This window comes from Myxine glutinosa, chromosome 5 (genome assembly GCF_964187855.1).
Source record: "Myxine glutinosa chromosome 5, kmMyxGlut1.1, whole genome shotgun sequence".
Lineage (NCBI taxonomy): Eukaryota > Metazoa > Chordata > Myxini > Myxiniformes > Myxinidae > Myxine > Myxine glutinosa.
In genome coordinates this window covers 194,175,506-194,192,722 of record NC_136265.1, presented here as the reverse complement: position 1 = coordinate 194,192,722, position 17,217 = coordinate 194,175,506, and the positions used below count along the sequence as shown (strand labels likewise).

At 44.1% G+C, this 17,217-nt stretch overlaps 1 protein-coding gene across 3 annotated transcripts in view; it reads right to left on the bottom strand.

Moving 5' to 3' along the window:
* Positions 1 to 17,217, bottom strand: part of LOC137428285 (spectrin beta chain, non-erythrocytic 1-like) — a 261,054-nt gene that overhangs the window by 84,216 nt on the left and 159,621 nt on the right. For all 3 annotated transcript variants that reach the window (XM_078779311.1, XM_078779310.1, XM_078779312.1), the window contains 6 exons: positions 17,019 to 17,206; positions 13,804 to 13,921; positions 8,273 to 8,431; positions 4,418 to 4,720; positions 4,113 to 4,266; positions 3,660 to 3,913 (listed from right to left, as the gene is read on the bottom strand). In XM_078779311.1, coding sequence (XP_078635437.1) covers positions 3,660 to 3,913; positions 4,113 to 4,266; positions 4,418 to 4,720; positions 8,273 to 8,431; positions 13,804 to 13,921; positions 17,019 to 17,206 — 1,176 coding nt within the window. The remainder of the gene's footprint in view (positions 1 to 3,659; positions 3,914 to 4,112; positions 4,267 to 4,417; positions 4,721 to 8,272; positions 8,432 to 13,803; positions 13,922 to 17,018; positions 17,207 to 17,217) is intronic.

Here is a 17,217-nt window from a genome sequence, read left to right as displayed (position 1 = left end):
TACTTCCACCTCTGGAACAAACTCCCTCACTCTCTTCAATCCCACTCCTCCCTCCAGGTTTTCAAAACAGCTGTTCACCACCATCTCTTATCTTTCCCCATCCAAAACCTTGATCTCTTCTACCCTTGTTAATTGAAATCCTGGAAGTTCTAGCAGCGTCCATGTATTTTATACCTCTCCCACTCTCACCTCCCCCACACCCCCCTTCCCATGCCTCCTCCCCCCAAGCCCTCTCCCTCCCACAGATCTCCCGTTGTCCCGGTTCTCTGCTGTTGTACTTGTGTGCTTCCCTCTCTCCCCCCATCTTGTCTCCCGCTCCCTTTATTGTATGTTTTGTGTGCCCGTTTTTTTTTTTTGTGATTGATGTTAGCTCTTACACGAGCCTCGATCTTGTATACAAAAAAAAAAAAATAGAAAGAGAGAGTATTAAGGATTTAGGTTAATATTGATAGGAAAAGACAAATTGAAGTGAGCAAACATCATTTTCTATTTTGCTCCATTGAAACAACAAATATTTTAATGTTTGATGTACAACTTAAAATCACTGCAGAAGCGACTCGTTGAGTGGCTTTTGTATCTACAGGTTGAATCATAAGTCCCAGGACACGGTGTTAGCTGCTTATACAAGATTTGTTGAAACGGCACCATGTATTATTGATGCAGTTTTCATTTTTTCAGATAATACAAATAATACATTAAACCAAGATGATTCTGGAAGGTTGTATTCATTTGTGCTTTTAGGCTGTTAATTTTGCCGTTAGCCTTGGCAGTGACTTGATCTGTGTTTTGGGTAAAGTCATATGGATGATACAATGCGCTGCCCAGTAATTCTGGATGTCTGTTGAGAAAAAGTTGTTAATTGTCGAGGGTAATGGTTGGATGTGCATTGGATTCATGTCTGTGCGGGGTGAGAAGCATTACCGAAGGTTTAGATGGAGATGCAAACTAATCAAGATGGTACTAACAGTGTCCCAAACTAATCAAGATGGTACTGGCTCTGCCAGGCGGGCAGCAGTTCAGAAGGAAGGTTCCGGCGAGGTAGTTTGAATGTGGGATCAATGGAGGGGAGTGGGATCGAGGTGGTGGAGATGATGCAGAGAAGTAGGTTGGAAGTGTTGTGTGTGTGCCGGAGACCAGATGGAAAGGAGACAAGGCGAGGAGGTTGGCAGGAGGATACAAGATGTTGCATGTGGGTGGGGATGGGAGGAGTTGTGGAGTAGGAATAATAGTATCAGAAGAGATCAACAAGCAGGTGGTCAGAGTATAAAGATGGGAGGGACGGATAGTTATGGCGTGGGTGGTGATACAGAGGCAAATGGTCTGTGTTATGTCGGTATATGGGCCAGAGACGGGAAGGACTCGGGTGGAGAAGCAGGAATTCTGGGATGCACTGGAGAGGATGATGGGAATGGTAGAGCTGGAGGTGATGCTGTGCATTACGGGGCACTTGAACGCGCATGTGGGATTAGTGTGGCTGAGTGAAGAGGAATGCGTTGATAAATTTGGTTGGGGAACGAGGAATAGAGACGGTTGAGAGTTGGTGGAGCTGGTGCTGAAGAAAGGGATGGCCAGAGCAGGTTCATTCTTTCAAAAGTGGGAAAGCCACCAGATTATCTGTAAAGGGATAGTGATGAAAATAAAGGGACTGAAGGTAGTACAGAGAAAGGACAAATAAACATAGGGGCAATACCCCTGGTGCTCACGTGGTAGAATAAACAGTATTCTGCACCGACTAAGGGTATTTTAAACCAATTTCAATGGTTGCTATAAGACAGGGCAGCATGTAGAATCATACGAACATAATCATAAGACTTTAAACAAACAAATAAAAAAATACCGATTTTGGGGGGGCAACCCCTCCTCCCCCAACCCCATATACCTCCCAAGACCCCAATTTTTCTAATGCCTTGAACAAACATTGGTACATCATGGGTGATGAAGGTTGTGGTGAATTTTCATTAAAATTGCGTGTGTAGTTTCTGAGAAAAAAGCAAATACCTATTTTGGGGGGGCGGGGCAACCTCCCCCATAGACCCCAAAAGGGGCAGATTTTTTAAAATGCCGTGAACATACTTTGTTACACATCACTGGTGGTGAATGTTGTGGTCAAGTTTCATCAAAATTGTGTGTGTGGTTTCACAGAAGAAAGCAAATATCTACTTTGAGGGGTCAAACCTGGATCCACTCTGATTCCAGTAAACCCCCTTAGACCCGGATTTTTTTTTAATGCAGTGAACAAACTTTAGTCACAACAAAACAAATATAATTTGTGCCAAATTTGGTCGCAATCCCATCTGCGGTTTCGGAGAAGAAGTTTCAAGTGTTACTGACGGATTGACGGACAGACAACGCGCCATCGCATAAGCTCCCCTGAACTTCGTTCCAGGTGAGCTAAAAACGGTCAGGAACACAATGAGGAAAACGAGTAGGTCTCAAATAACCCGGTACAAAAAGTCAGACGAATACTCACAAATTGGCATACGTTTTAAAACAAAGTGGAACTAGAAGCACACAGTAAACAGTAGAAACTCGACAAAATGACCGGGAGTACTTTTCTTTGAGGAAAACGACAGTCGAAAAAAAGTGGCGTCTATGTACATAAAAACGAAAAGTCTGTCTCAAAAATTGTTTCAGTCTAGGTAAGAAGCTCTCTTTCCCATAGTTCCTGGCCCCCCTTGTTCTCCCCTACTCGCTAATCCATATGGAAGTTCTCCAAATCAGTATCCCTCTCCACAGCAATTCCTTAGAGTGGTGTACCAACCTCCCAACGGTGATGATCCTGTGTATGATGCTCATATCTATCTCAATCTCTCTCTCTCTCTGTGTGTGTGTGTCTCTCTGTGTGTGTCTCTCTCTCTGTGTGTGTGTGTGTCTCTCTCTCTCTCTCTCTCTCTCTCTCTCTCTCTCTCTCTCTCTCTCTCTCTCTCTATTAGGTTTAATACCATGGATAGTTGTGTCAGGACTGGCTTGGTTGCGGTCCTCACCACTATAAATGGATTTACAGCAAAACCCTTTTGTGACGCTTCAGGCCATACCAAATATGTTGCACTCCCAAGCCATGTTTCTCCTTACGACTCCACACACTCTGCTCGACTTGCTAATCTCCAACATCTCCTCCACGCTTTACTGCTCTTCCTTGGATCCCTTTAGTTCCTAAAATGATGTACTTTTGAAAATAGAATGGAAAATCATTCTTAATCGTGAAGGTTAGTGTCGTTATGTGTCAATGGACAGGTAGAATAATGGAAGGAATCAACAGAACATTGATCATCGTATGCTAACCAACATGTCAAGCAAGCTGACATTGTGGATGGTAACCCTTCAACAGAGCAAAAATCAAAGGATTACTCTCTTTTGCACTGACGATGGTCATTCCAGATAATGACCGGCCTCAAACACAGCCATCTCTTCTTTCTAGCCTCTATTCTACCTTTGAGCTTTATTATACCCACTGAGATCCTTTTCACACCTTTCACTTACAATTACTCCCACTGCATTGTGTTCTTGTTCTACTGTTCTCCTTTGCCACATTTTGTGACCCCACTATCCTGCTCTTCCATGATTCTTGAAACCTGAAGACTTCTTTCAAACTTCACAAGGTGTCAATTGAATGAGATTAAAGGAGGAATAAAAGGAAGAAAATCAGGGAACATAAAAACCTCAAAGGCCTCGTGCCGAGCGAGGAGGCGTTGGGCACCAGTGAGATCACGACCGATGTCCTCGGATGCCAGTAAAGGTTCGACTTCCCTGGCCCAAACCTCCACCTCAGCAGTGTCCCAGAGGAACTGGTGTAAGCGATGCGAATCTTCAAGCCGGGCCCGTCTGGCAATCGCCAGGTCTACCAGCTCACGATATTCATCTTCAAGCAGAGTCACATGTTCCTGCACCTCACTTGGCTCACATGGCCTGTAACCTACACACCATGACACAGTAACACATTTTTTTCAAGCAAAGGGGAGTAGGATATGGTCTCAAGTAATCTTTTATCAAAAATAAATGTAAAAATGGGGGGTGGGGGGCGGGAGGTGTGGGGAGTAGCAACGAGTAAAGTAAAGAAAGATATCAGAACGGTGAATAAAACGCTCGGCACATTAATATATCAAACCACAAACCTTCCCCATCTTCAGAAAATTTTCTTGCTGTGGCACAGACAGTTTTTACAGGCTCGGCCTGTATGGTGATATCTGCTTCGAGCAAGCTATGTTTCTGCAGCATGTCTTCAACATCCAGGAGGTGTTTGCCATAATCTTGTGATTGGAGGCGGCCCTGCCCAATCAAATGAAAACACAAATTGAAGATTAATGTGTACATTCACATTTCTTTATTTACTTCTTAACTTTGAGATTCCAAAATCTAGAACTCAACAATAATCAAATAGCTTTGAAAAAAACAACAACATTCAACAAGCCAGACCTACTTTCATTTCATCCATCCAACTCATTATGTAGAGCATCTCTTGGAAGGCCCTTTGCAGGCCCAAGTGCTGTTCTAGGCGCTGCCTTCGTGCTGCTAGAAGCTCCTGCAGTACTTCCCACAGGTGCTGCATGTTGTCACGCTGCTCGAGCACTTGTGCCACATCGTGATATTGCTCCGACTCCAGCTCCCTCGCTACTGCCACAACTGCCTGAACCCTCTCTCGGTATGCTGCGATGTCCGTCTCAATCGCCTCATGTTTTTTGTCAGCTGCCTCCACAGCTGCCAGGTCATGTCCAAAGTTGTCCTTTTTAGGAAAAAAAAGTCCCATAGGTTTTAATTTCACTCATAAAGTAAATAACTATGAAAACATAAGAAAGATAATGAATTACAAAAGAGATATCAAATAGCTCGATTGTACAGGGTGGTCCAGTAGTCATGTTACCCCTGCGAGCAAATAATATTTTGCATTGGATAGAAACAACAGAACATTGATCGAAGTATGTTAACTGCCATGGGAAGCAAGAAGAGGGTGACGTTTTCGGCATCAATTCTTCATTGGAGGAAAAGAGGAAGATGGTTGAAATGGAGTGGGAGGGATTGTCAGAGGTGTGCATCAGAGGTATTTCAGGGATCAGGGTGCATGTGGAGTGGGAATAATTCATTTTGACCCCTCATAAAAGAGAGGGTCAGGATTCGGGAGTTAAAAGTCAAAGGGACATGGACTGGAAGAATTAAGGGGGGGGGTGGGAATACAAGGGAAACAACCAAGAAACGAAAAAGGAGGGAGAAAGAGGAGAGATGATAAATAAATAAAGTTAAATAACAAAAAAAAGGAAAATAGAAAAAAAGGAGAGAGGACAAAGGGAATAAGTGAGAAAAGAGGAGTAGGAGAAAGAAGAGGGAAAGGAGGAGAGGAGAGAGAAAAAAAAGTGAAGAGAGACAGAACGGGAAAAGGAGATGTAGAGTGGACAAAACGAAATAAGGTGAAACTACCATGGTACTCAGTAGAGCACACATCTCCTCCGCCAGGTTGAACAGTAAGTTTTGTGTCCCACTGATAGGCCAGATCTGGATCCGGACCATAACCAAAATCTAATCAGCTAGTTCTTGTCACCGAGACCTAGTTCTCGTCTTGTCACCAACTCATTCACCTAGGTTTGTCATAACTCATCCACAACTTTTTGAAATATTACGCTATTTATAGTTTTTGGCCTGGAGAAGATTGTCATGGGGCCCGCAAGGCTAACCCCCACTCTAGCAGGGAAAATGTCCTTAAAATGCCTGTTGGTGTTGTTGTTGTTGTTGTTGTTTTAGTTTTTGGCTCTATCTCTCAATGGTGAAGAATCAATTATAAATAAAAACAAAATTCGTATCTGGATCTGGATAATCACCAAAATCGAATCAATTCGTCCTTGTCACACACCCAACCTGTCCACCAAGTTTCGTCTGAATCTGTCCACAACATTTTGAGATATTGTGCTATACAGTCGGACTCCATTATTCGCGGTTCCGCTATTCGCGGAATTTGCGGTTGATAAAATGCGACATGTTTCTCTATTCACAGAAAAATGTCCCGCAAATTATGTGGGGTTTTTTCTTTCCAAGCTGTGTTCCACGAAACTGCGGTCCCCCCCCCGCCCCCCTCTCTTATTCATGGCCATGCTCCGCGAATTTGCAGTCTTTGAAGTGCACGAAAAAAAAAATTCACGCGCCGCTAGCTGGACACATTAAAAAAACCCATTTTTTTTACCAGCCATGCAAAAAGCAGGTGGACGTATGCAAAAAACCATCTTCTATGAGCCGCGAGCATGACCTGTTGTGTGATATGCGTTTTCATGGCTTTCGCCGCCACGAATTTTCGCTGAATTATAATCGAGAGCTTCGCGGGAAATCCCACCAGATGTGTAAACAAGTCAACCCGGCGAATTATAGAATGCAAACGCTTCATTAAATCGATTACAGTTTGCAATTTACGGTAAAGCATCATCAGAGATGTTACACAATGAAAATGCTTCTGTGGATGTTCCATCAGCTACGAAAACATGTCAACCCTGCAAATTATAGAATGCAAATGCTTCATTAAATCTACTACGTAATGAAAATAGCAGATAGGCTCAATACCCACAATGCTCTCAATCCTTCATATACAGATTGTCCTCGATTTCAACCATTGTTCTCGTCCAGTTGATTTGACCTGTGTTTTTGACTCGCTCTGCTCAACGTTCAATAATGGCTCCCTAGCGCAAAAGCAGTGCCGGAGATGCGTCGACTACCAAGAGTCATGAGCCTTAGCCAGAAAGTGGAGCTGCTCGACCGGCTATCGAGAGGAGTGCGCGCGGCCTCTGTGGGCAGGCATTACGGCGTCAATGAATCCACCGTTCGCTACATACGGAAGAATGAGAAGGCGATTTGTGACAGTATTTCAGAGAGCGCTGTATAGAGTACGAAGGTGGTCACCCATGTCCGGGATGTCCACATGGAAAGGATGGAGAAGGCTCTCAGCATATGGATCGAGCACAACGTGCAGAAAAGTATGCCTTTGAGTGGACCTCTCATTCGCGAAAAGGCCAAACGAATTTACGATCATCTGCCAAGTGCGGGTAGTGCCAGCACAAGTGATGTGCCGAGCGATGATGGTACAAGCAGCGTGACTTCATTCACTGCATGCAGGGGATGGATCCATTGTTTCAAGGAGTGGTACCTTCTCAAAAATGTGAAGCTCTCAGGGGAGCGTGCCTCCGTGGACCACGAGGCGGCAAAAGCGTAGCCTGCTCAACTAGTGAGGCTGATCAAAGAGAAGGGATACCTCCCAGAGCAGGTGTTCAACACTGATGAAACCGGCCTCTTATGGAAAAAGATGCCCACGAGAACTTTCATCTCGAGAACTTTCTCGGAGAAAGCATCGGGATTCAAGGCTGCCAAGGACCGGGTATCTCTTCTCCTCTGTGCAAACGCAAAAGGGGAACTCATGCTGTAACCCATGATGTACTGTTCCCTGAATCCGCGTGCGTCAATTGAAGGGAAAAAATAATTGATAGTAATCAATTTGATTTGGGGTTCTGCAATCAAAGTGGTTGCCTTGATCAAAGAGAAGCTGATTCAGCAACTCCATCAATACTTAACATTCCTATTGGGAGGTCAGTAAGTAATCCTTTAACCAGGGAATTTCACAAATTTCTGTCTCGCTTGAAATAAACCGAAGGTGGGTATGGTAAATCAATGCAGTTTGGGTATCGTTTGTTTTTTAAGTTCCACTGCATGATGTTCTTGACTCGAAGGCTAAAGGGATGGCATGTCAATGTGATCGTGATCCTTTCTTCATTTTTTTTTTTCTGCAGAGGGGTGTAAAGTCGTCTGTTCCTGTTGTGGGCACACTGCATTGGCCAAAATAGAGATGGGAAAGGCATGCTCAGAAAAAAAACTTCAAAGAAGGGTAAAAACATCTGCTTCTTGATTCCCACAGCTGTTAGCATACTTTAATCAACTTCCTGTTTATTTCATACATCAATTTATATCAACATTCCCTTTTTATTTGATCCCCTTTTATCCCTCATACATTTGTGAACACTGACCAATGTCACGATTTTTCCAAACATTCAACATAATACTTCCTCACTTGGAATTCTAAGTTTGTTCATGACATCCTTTATTACTAGTTTTGATTACTCTGGTCCATCTAACTATGAGCTTTATTTCACAAATCATCAACCGAAACTCAATCCAAGATAAGATATACAAAATAGCTGGAAGTGGCAAAGTAGACACAATGAACAAGTATTAATTTTAGATGTTGAAAGAAAGGACATAGATGAACAGTTTTGAAATAGCAAAAGTCAAAAAAAAATACGGAGGAAACCTGAGCAATGAGGCGCTGGTTTTCTGAAAGCCAAGTCTCACGCAAGGCGGCCTTGCGGACAAAGCGATGTGCTAACTGCTGCAACTTTTCTTGCCGGATAAGTTCATTCCGAAGTGCCAGCTCTCGCTCATGTTCTGCCCTCTCCAGATCTTCCCAGGCCTGGACCATAGCACAAAAAAAGAGAATGGTTAAACTGAAAGAAGTTGTGCATCCAAAACAGGATGGTGTGTTCGTGTACCAATTCCAAAACTTTTAATTTACAATGAACTGCATGAAAAATACATGCATTTATTGGGTGATCTCTTCCTGTAATCAAAGCATTCACTTTGTATTTTTAATACAAGACTGAGGTTAATGGAAGAGTGAGGTGACATGGGGTAAAAAGGCAATGAACATGCATTTGGGAAGTAGGGCCACAAGAGAATGAATGAACAAGGAGAGAGACAGAGAGACAGAGAGACAGAGAGACAGAGAGACAGAGAGACAGAGAGAGAGAGAGAGAGAGAGAGAGAGAGAGAGAGAGAGAGAGAGAGAGAGAGAGAGAGAGAGAGAGAGAGAAAACACAGGAACCTACACATAAGAAGGTTCGGTTAGGTATGGTTAATGGGCATAGAAAATATTGTGGGGAGGGAATAAGGACAACATGAGATGGTAATGCACCACCTACTTCAAGCCCTGGAGGGAAGAGTGCCATTGGATAACCCTCATGAAGATGGCTGCACAAATGGTAGACAAAAGGAACAAAAAAAAACAAACACTTGAGGTGTGCAGTCAGCCTGGATTTTGGGAGTTTAACCATGAGGGGGTTACTAGAAATATGCATGCATTCTAGAAGAGCTTGGATGGGTGTGAGGGCTGAGAAAGCAGAGAGAAGTAGTAAAAAAAAACCGCCCCCAAAAAACCAGACCATCAACCTCTGGGATGTGAGACCGACAGATCTTGTACTTCAATAAATTGAAAGTTTAGATGCCACAGAATTCAAAAGAGACAGATGTGATGCTGGCACACCAGCTCATGAGGGAGAGAAGTACTTAATTGAGCTATAGATAAAGACCTTGTAGGGTGCAAGTGAGAAAAGGCATCAGTTCGAAATGGCCAGCTGATTGATCAAAGATCCCACGAAGAAGCCCCCAAGCTTTGACGTACAGAGACACCATGAAGTGGTCTTAACCAACTGTGAACTCCACATACAAGGACTACTCATCAGATGTATAAGTGGAAGCAAACTGATAGCACAGTGTGTACCTGTGGCCATCAACATCAGACAGTACTACATATAGTACAGGACTGCGTGCAGATGAGTTTCAGCGGGTCCTTTGCAGAACTACACAGGGTCACTGATGCTGCAACAAAATGGCTTTCATTACTAGACCTTCAATTATAATTGTCTTCAAGATCAAACGAAAGAAGGGTGCAAGTAGTTCTGATTTCAAGGAAAGGTTTGGAATGACAGCAGACATCTAGTTTATGCCTAACTTGGATTATTGTGGGGCTCATAAGTTCAAGAAACTGAATCTCATTCAGTGGCTGATCATGGATATAGAAAGGTGGGTTCGTTTTCACGATCCTTCCAGAGCGACAGGGTGAAACAGATGTTCCAGGATTGAAGGCCATTGCATTGATTAGAACAGCATCTAATAGTTTCCAGATCAGCATAGAGTGAAGCAGCTGCTGTCTACCCATCAATGGGGGTGATGAGGGTACAGTGGAACACAATAGTCATCCGTAAAAAAGGAGAGCGAGAACATTTTTGAGAATATCAGAGAGGTCGTTTTGTGTCAATGAGGAAATTGACTGGACTCAAGACACAAACTTGATGCATTCCAGCCTGCGCTGTGGAAAGGTGAGTAGAAGGTTGCATAGATATTAATGTTCCTGTCATAGTCAACGGGTGGCTCCAAATGGAATTCTCTCATCTCCTCTTCCTGTCCAGGCTGGAGTTCCTCAGGGCAGTGTTCTGGGCCCTGTGATTTTTCTAATCTTCATCAATGATCTCTCCGACTCTCTGGAAAATCCACTTTATCTTTTTGCTGACGCCAACACCCTCTGCCATTCCACCTCATCCCTCAGATTGGCAGGAAGCAGCCTCCTCACTCTCTGCAGACCTGGATTTTTTTTTTTTTTTTGTATACTCGATCGAGGCTCGTTTAAGAGCTAGCACATCAAACACCTATTGGCACATAAAACACAACAAAAAAAACGGACACGTAAAACATTAAAGGGAGCGGGAGACAAGATGGGGAGAGAGAGGGAAGCACACAAGTACAACATTTTGTATATCGCTGCCAGATCACAGATAAGCACCGTAGGGACGGAAAGTGCAGGTACGGGGTGCTTGGCACTCCCCAGCCGGCCCGCTCTGAAGGCTCGGATCGGGACACCGGGATTCATTCCGGTCGCCCGGTCGGCCCGGAGGTGGGGGTGCGGGGCCTGTCACGGAACGTCAAAACAAACGGCCTGCCGGGGCCGCCCAAAAGTCGGGCGTGAGGGGCGCGTCCACTAATGGAACGCCTCTCGCTTCCCAGATCGACTGGTATGCAATATGATATGCAATAAATCACAAGCTGGTCAAACACGTGGAACATGTCTTTCAATCCAGACAAATCTCACACTCTCACTTTGTGTCTCCAAAAAGACTGTCTGGAAAACCTACTTTCTCAACAATCCTCTCGAAGAAGTTCTGTCATTCAAACTTTTGGGTCTCACTATCTGCCATGACCTTTCCTGGGAAAGCCATATTTCCAAGCTGGAAACCAAAGCCAATCACCGACTGGGCATCCTCCGTCATGTGAGGTCCTTTCTGAGCACTTCTGAGCTTCTCTATCGACTCCTCTCCAGCCTAGTTCCCCCTGCTCTCTCTGTGCTCTTTCCCCCAGATATTCCTACAGGTCGCACAAGATCTGCCAGAACCCTCTTCTGGCGAAACTGCCAAAATCAAGACTCTCTGCTCACCTTCACTCTTTCATTCCTCCTTTTTCCCACCTCTGGAACAAAGTCCCACACTCTTCAATCCCTCTCCTCCCTCCAGTTCTTCAAAACAGCTGTTCACCACCATCTCTTATCTTCCCCTATCCAAAACCATGATCTTTTCTACCCCCGTTAATCCACCCCAAACCCACATCCTTCAAATCCCCTGTTTTCTTTCCTGAAAACACCTGTGGTGTCCATCTTGTTTATCCCGTGTACCCCACCCGGCCACCCAGCCCGCACTCTTCCACACCTGATGTCCCTGTTCGCTGCTGTTGTTGTGCTTTCCCCTCTCTCCCCCTCTTACCTCCCGCTCCATTTATTATATGTTCTATGTGATAGCTCGCATACGAGCCTAGACTAAATATATAAAAAGAAAAATAGAAGGAAAAAAACCCAGCACGTCTATATTTGAGTGAATGGGATGGAATACAAACTGGTCAGAGATCAAGCTATTTCAAAAGAGGTGAGACTTGACATCAGTGAAGCTAGACAGGGTCAATAAGGTAGGGGTACAAGTGGGCAAGGTGTAGACAGAGCATAATTGGTTGGGTACACATGATGTGGAGGCCAACATGGAGTTTAGACGTTTTTACTTCTCAAGTAGAATCAAGGATCGGCCGTTTTAGGTAATCGAGAGGATGTATGGGTAACAAACACCCGAGATGGGCATGACAAGGAAGCACTGGGACTTTGAGGAAGGAGTGTTCAGTTGGAGCATTCAGCCTTGAGATTAGCAAGTCCAAGATGTTTTTGAGCATGGTGAAGGATGTGCACGCACTTGTTGTGAGCCTAACAGAGTGACCTGAAGTTTCCATCAGTAGGGTTTAGTCTAGGATGTTGAGAAAGCAAGCTGCCTGACCACAACTGCCTTACCACAGGATTCAGTGTACACGGGCTGAAGGTGGACCTCGATAGGATAGGATACCTCGATAGGATAGGGGATTCAAGATGGCGATGGCGCATTCTGGCGTGTGCTGAGGAGCTCGCGTGGAGTAAGGAGAATTAACTGTAACGCGAGCCAGAGGAGAATTAACTGTACCGCGAGCCTGAGGAGAATTAACTGTACCGCGAGCCTGAGGATAATTAACTGTAACGCGAGCCAGAGGAGAATTAACTGTACCGCGAGCCTGAGGAGAATTAACTGTACCGTGAGCCTGAGGATAATTAACTGTAACGCGAGCCTGAGGATAATTAACTGTACCGTGAGCCTGAGGAGAATTAACTGTACCGTGAGCCTGAGGAGAATTAACTGTACAGCGAGCCTGAGGAGAATTAACTGTACCGCAAGCCTGAGGAGAATTAACTGTACAGCGAGCCTGAGGAGAATTAACTGTACAGCGAGCCTGAGGAGAATTAACTGTACCACGAGCCTGAGGAGAGTAGCTCACGTTTTTGGTGAGAACTGGTATTCTGAGGAGATAGGTCTTCCTAAGAAGGAGAGCTTTAAGGAGGTCATCCTGCCTGCCTGTTTTGGCCTTGGTATTATCATCCTCCACCATTGCCTGTTGATGGTCCTGTTCGTCTCATCATCTCTTCGTCGTCCAGCTCATCTCATCGTCTGCTCCGTGCCCATCCTCTCATCACCTGCTCCGTGCCCATCCTCTCAACCGCCACCAGAGATAAGTCGCCATTTTGTGTCCCTCGCCCCGTCTGTGCTTGTGACTCGACGCCTTAGTTTTTATCGGATTTATTTTACTTCATTGTATATAGTTATTATTGATTTCATTCTCCGTTTATTTGTTCGGGATTAAACCCGTTTGGTTTTATTCACAGCTTTATCCCGGTGTGTACCCTGGTTAGAATAGGTACACCGTATCCCTGCGTGTCGTAAGAGACGACTAAGAGGGTTGGCGTCAGGAAGGGCATCCGGCCATAAAAACATTGCCTGAAAAAGAGAACCATGACAATTACAACTACATATGGGCAGGGTGCAGCCCGAAGTGGAGATCGGTTTTGGCTAACCCCCGCTCTAGCAGGGAAAATGGCCATAAAATGCATGTTGTGTTGTTGTTGTGATAGGATAGCCACAATCCACATACAGGATGGGATAAACTCGTGCATTGGAGAGAACGGTAGAGCTAGGTTTTTGTATTGCAGATGTAGAGAGGTTGGTTTTTGTGAAAGTACTTCCAGGAAGAATCAAAAACATGCTGTGGAGATGGCAGGCCAATCTTTCTGTGAGAAGACAGATTGCAGTTCCTGCCAGTTGGCCTGAGAAAATTCATTATTTATTTTATTCTTTTGATTCTTTCAATATTGATTTATTTTATTAGTTTATTTTATTAGTTACTCATAAGGTGTTGATCAATCTCAGACCCAGTCACAAACAATTTGCACAGAATTTTGGTGGACAGCAGGTATGAGGTTGAATCATTCCATGTTTTCAGATTCCTCTTGCACAATCTGTCCATTTTTAATGAAAAGCCACCAAAGGTTTCCATGAGTTGTCCCAATACTTTTGGTCTTCATGTTCGTCTGAAGCCAAAACTAAAAATAGCAAACTTACATGAACAGCAGACTTTTCTGTTATTTCTCCTTCATCAAGCCAAGACCTCTCTTACCCGATTAATGTCCCCGACAAGTTTTCCATCTCTCGGGGTGAACACCTTTTGGTTGTTTGCTCGCATTTTGCTCTGTATAGTGAACAGGAGTACTTCGAGGTCTCCCTTCTTTATGAATCTAAAAGAGGACAAAAGAAATGAGAATAAAATTGGGTAAGCGGTCCCTTAAAGAATCGAGAAATAAATCATCTACAACCAAAGCTACATGTAAATATGGATGCACTTAATTTACAGTATGATAGGCCTAGTATCATGATTACACAATACAATATGCCATACACAGGAGGAGTTTACTTAACCCATCCTGCAGGTGCTACATACACAGTTCAATTTATCCAGCAATTCCTTTCAGGGCTGACAGGATGTCCTAGAGGTGCGTACACTCGCCTCACACTTTTCTAGCCGGGGTTTGAATCAAGATCCGGTTATAAACTGTCATCCTGGTGTTTCACAGGCAGGGCGATTCATCAATGTGTGTGTCGTCACTCGGATGGACAACAGGCATCCTGTCTTCCGGCATTCGTTGGTGGATGTTAAAGATCTCATGGTGTCCTTTGCGAAGAGTAGGCAAGCTATCGCCAGCAACCTGAACAAATTCCAAAATGTCTGCCCTAACCAACAGAGGGCATTGCATCAGTGGCACAGCCGCACCCTCAGCCAATGATGTTACCCTGCAGCCGTGTGCTGCATACGAACACAAAGTATTCCTTTCATACTCTTCATAAAAAATAACCAATGAAGGTTTCAGGCCTTGCATTATTTTTATGGTACGTTCAAAAGTGGACATATTCTGATTGAACAGGAACAACACGTTGATTTATCTGTGGGCTCCAAAAACAAGGAAGTCAGTGGATTATGTGGAGTTGTTTTCCAGCAGTAGTCAAGGTAGGAATTTGGAAATTGTCCAGGATTTTGGTGATAACTCGCTTGCCTATTCTTCAAAAGATGCTGTGGGTATCTTCAATAGAAACCAGATAATGTTAGGAAAAGGGTCACCAGAGTTAATCTCCCTTTAAGGAATGACACGGTCATCGATACATTGCCCTACCTATGAAACACAAATCCAAGGGTTTAATAGTTGGGTTGAGAATAACCTCCTTTCCATGGAGAACAATTTTCTTTAACCCAATTTTTGTTTGATGTTGCAGGTAGGGCATCAATATAACAAACACGAGTGAATTTACGATCGAAGGCTTTTTTGCCAGTGTGTTGATTCACGATCGCGAGAGCAGACAGGTTATGAAGACATGAGTGCGATATTTGCAAAAGTTGAAGCCCTCAGGTGAAGCATTACGGACATGGGAGAACAAGCGTTACGCCAAGGTCCCCCGTCGGTGAAGTGATGCGAGTTGACAAAGTGGAAGACGCAAGGCTTGGATTGGATTTTGACGTGGCGACCCAATTTTCAATAGCGTTCTTCCTTATGCGTAGATACACCCACACACCAGATTATAAGTTAGTAGTTCGTTTATTTTTCAAGATATTTCGCTCACAAGGTTCAGACATATATATGGTGGCGGCCATCTTGGATTTTGATGTGGCGACCCAATTTTCAACAGCGTTCTTCCTTATGCCTAGGTACACCCACACACCAGATTAGAAGTTGGTACTTCCCTTATTTTTCAAGATATTCCGTTCACAAGGTTCAGACATACATGGCGGTGGCCATCTTGGATTTTGACGTGGCGACCCAATTTTCAATAGCGTTCTTCCTTATGCGTAGATACACCCACACACCAGATTATAAGTTAGTAGTTCGTTTATTTTTCAAGATATTCCACTCACAAGGTCCAGACATATATATGGTGGCGGCCATCTTGGATTTTGACGTGGCGACCCAATTTTAAATAGCGTTCTTCTTTATGCCTAGATACAACCACACACCAGACAAGGCGTTAGTAGTTCATTTATTTTTCAAGATATTTCGCTCACAAGTTTCAGATAAGATATTTCGCTTTCACGAGCCTCGATCTTGTATACAACAAAAAAAAAAAAAAAAAAAAAAAAAAGAGACATATGGTGGCGGTCATCTTGGATTTTGACGTGGCGACCCAATTTTCAATAGGGTTCTTCCTTATGCCTGGATACAACCACACACCAGATTAGAAGTTGGTACTTCGCTTATTTTTCCTTTGCTTATTTAACAATTCAACTTAACAAGACAATATTCGCTTCGCTTATTTAACAATAGGTAAGTTATAATTAGGTTGGTATTTTTTCATCCCTGGTGTTGGGCTAGCGGCGAGGGTGCCGGCTTAGGATCCTAGGATCCTGGGTTCGAATCCCGGTCTGATCGCTGAATTAACGCCAGGGGGGTTGACTCAGCCTGTCATCCTTCCGAGATCGGCTAATTGAGTACCAGTTCACTGGTAATTCCCTGCTTGTCGTAAAAAGGCGACAAAAAGGGTTGGCGTCAGGAAGGGCATCCGGCCGTAAAATATTGCTTCAAAAAGGGGACGAAAAAAAAACAAAACAACAACAACAACCACGGTCCCCGAAAAGGCCAACCCCCGCTTTGCGGGGAAAAATGGCCTCTAAACGGTGGTTATACTTCGCTTATTTTTCAAGATATTCCGCTCGAAAAAGGCTCCTCAATGGGGAGCATTCCGGCCGTCCATGTTTGCGTCGTGATCATGTGGACATCGTTGAAGCATCCTGTTCAGGATTGATTGCCACAGGAATCAATGCAAAAACGTTCTTCAGAATTAGGCATTCCCCATTCAACACTGAGGAAATAGTAAAAAAAAAAAGGATCTTGGGTTGGAGGGCATTTAGGCCTGGACACATCAGTAAACTCAGTGATAGGGACTTGGCTACATGTGAGGATAGCTTGCAAAGCACTCTTGGGGCGTTTTCTCCATTCACAGGTCACAACAAAATGTCGGAGGGCAACATACAGATGTGCAGTAACTTCACTGCAAAGGGACTTTGGTGCCCACCCTGTACATTCTGCATTGCCGTATCCGATACATCAACAAACATTGGCAAATGTAATGGCAAAAACTACATGTGGTTAAAAAGTGTGTAAACAACTACATTCTGTGATATTGTCTTTTATCTAATACACAAAGTGATGTAATATTATTTAAACCATAATGTGATGTGCAAATATAGTAGCGCATTATTCATTCTTTTCTTATTCACAGAGTTAACACACTGACGACTATTCGGCGAGATTAGATAGATTGATGAGGGCATGCAGTGTTTGCGCTCACTTGGGTGGCTTTTCAGTCGTACGGTACATGCTGAAGGCCTGTAGAAGCTGCTGCACACCTCCGAGGGAGTTGGGGAATTCCCGACCATTGAGGGAGCCGATGGTGCGTTCAATCCAAAGCAAGAGGTCGGAGGCGAGTGAATCGTATTCGTTGGCCATCGCTTCCGCTTCAATGGCATTATCCAGCACCTACAAATTCA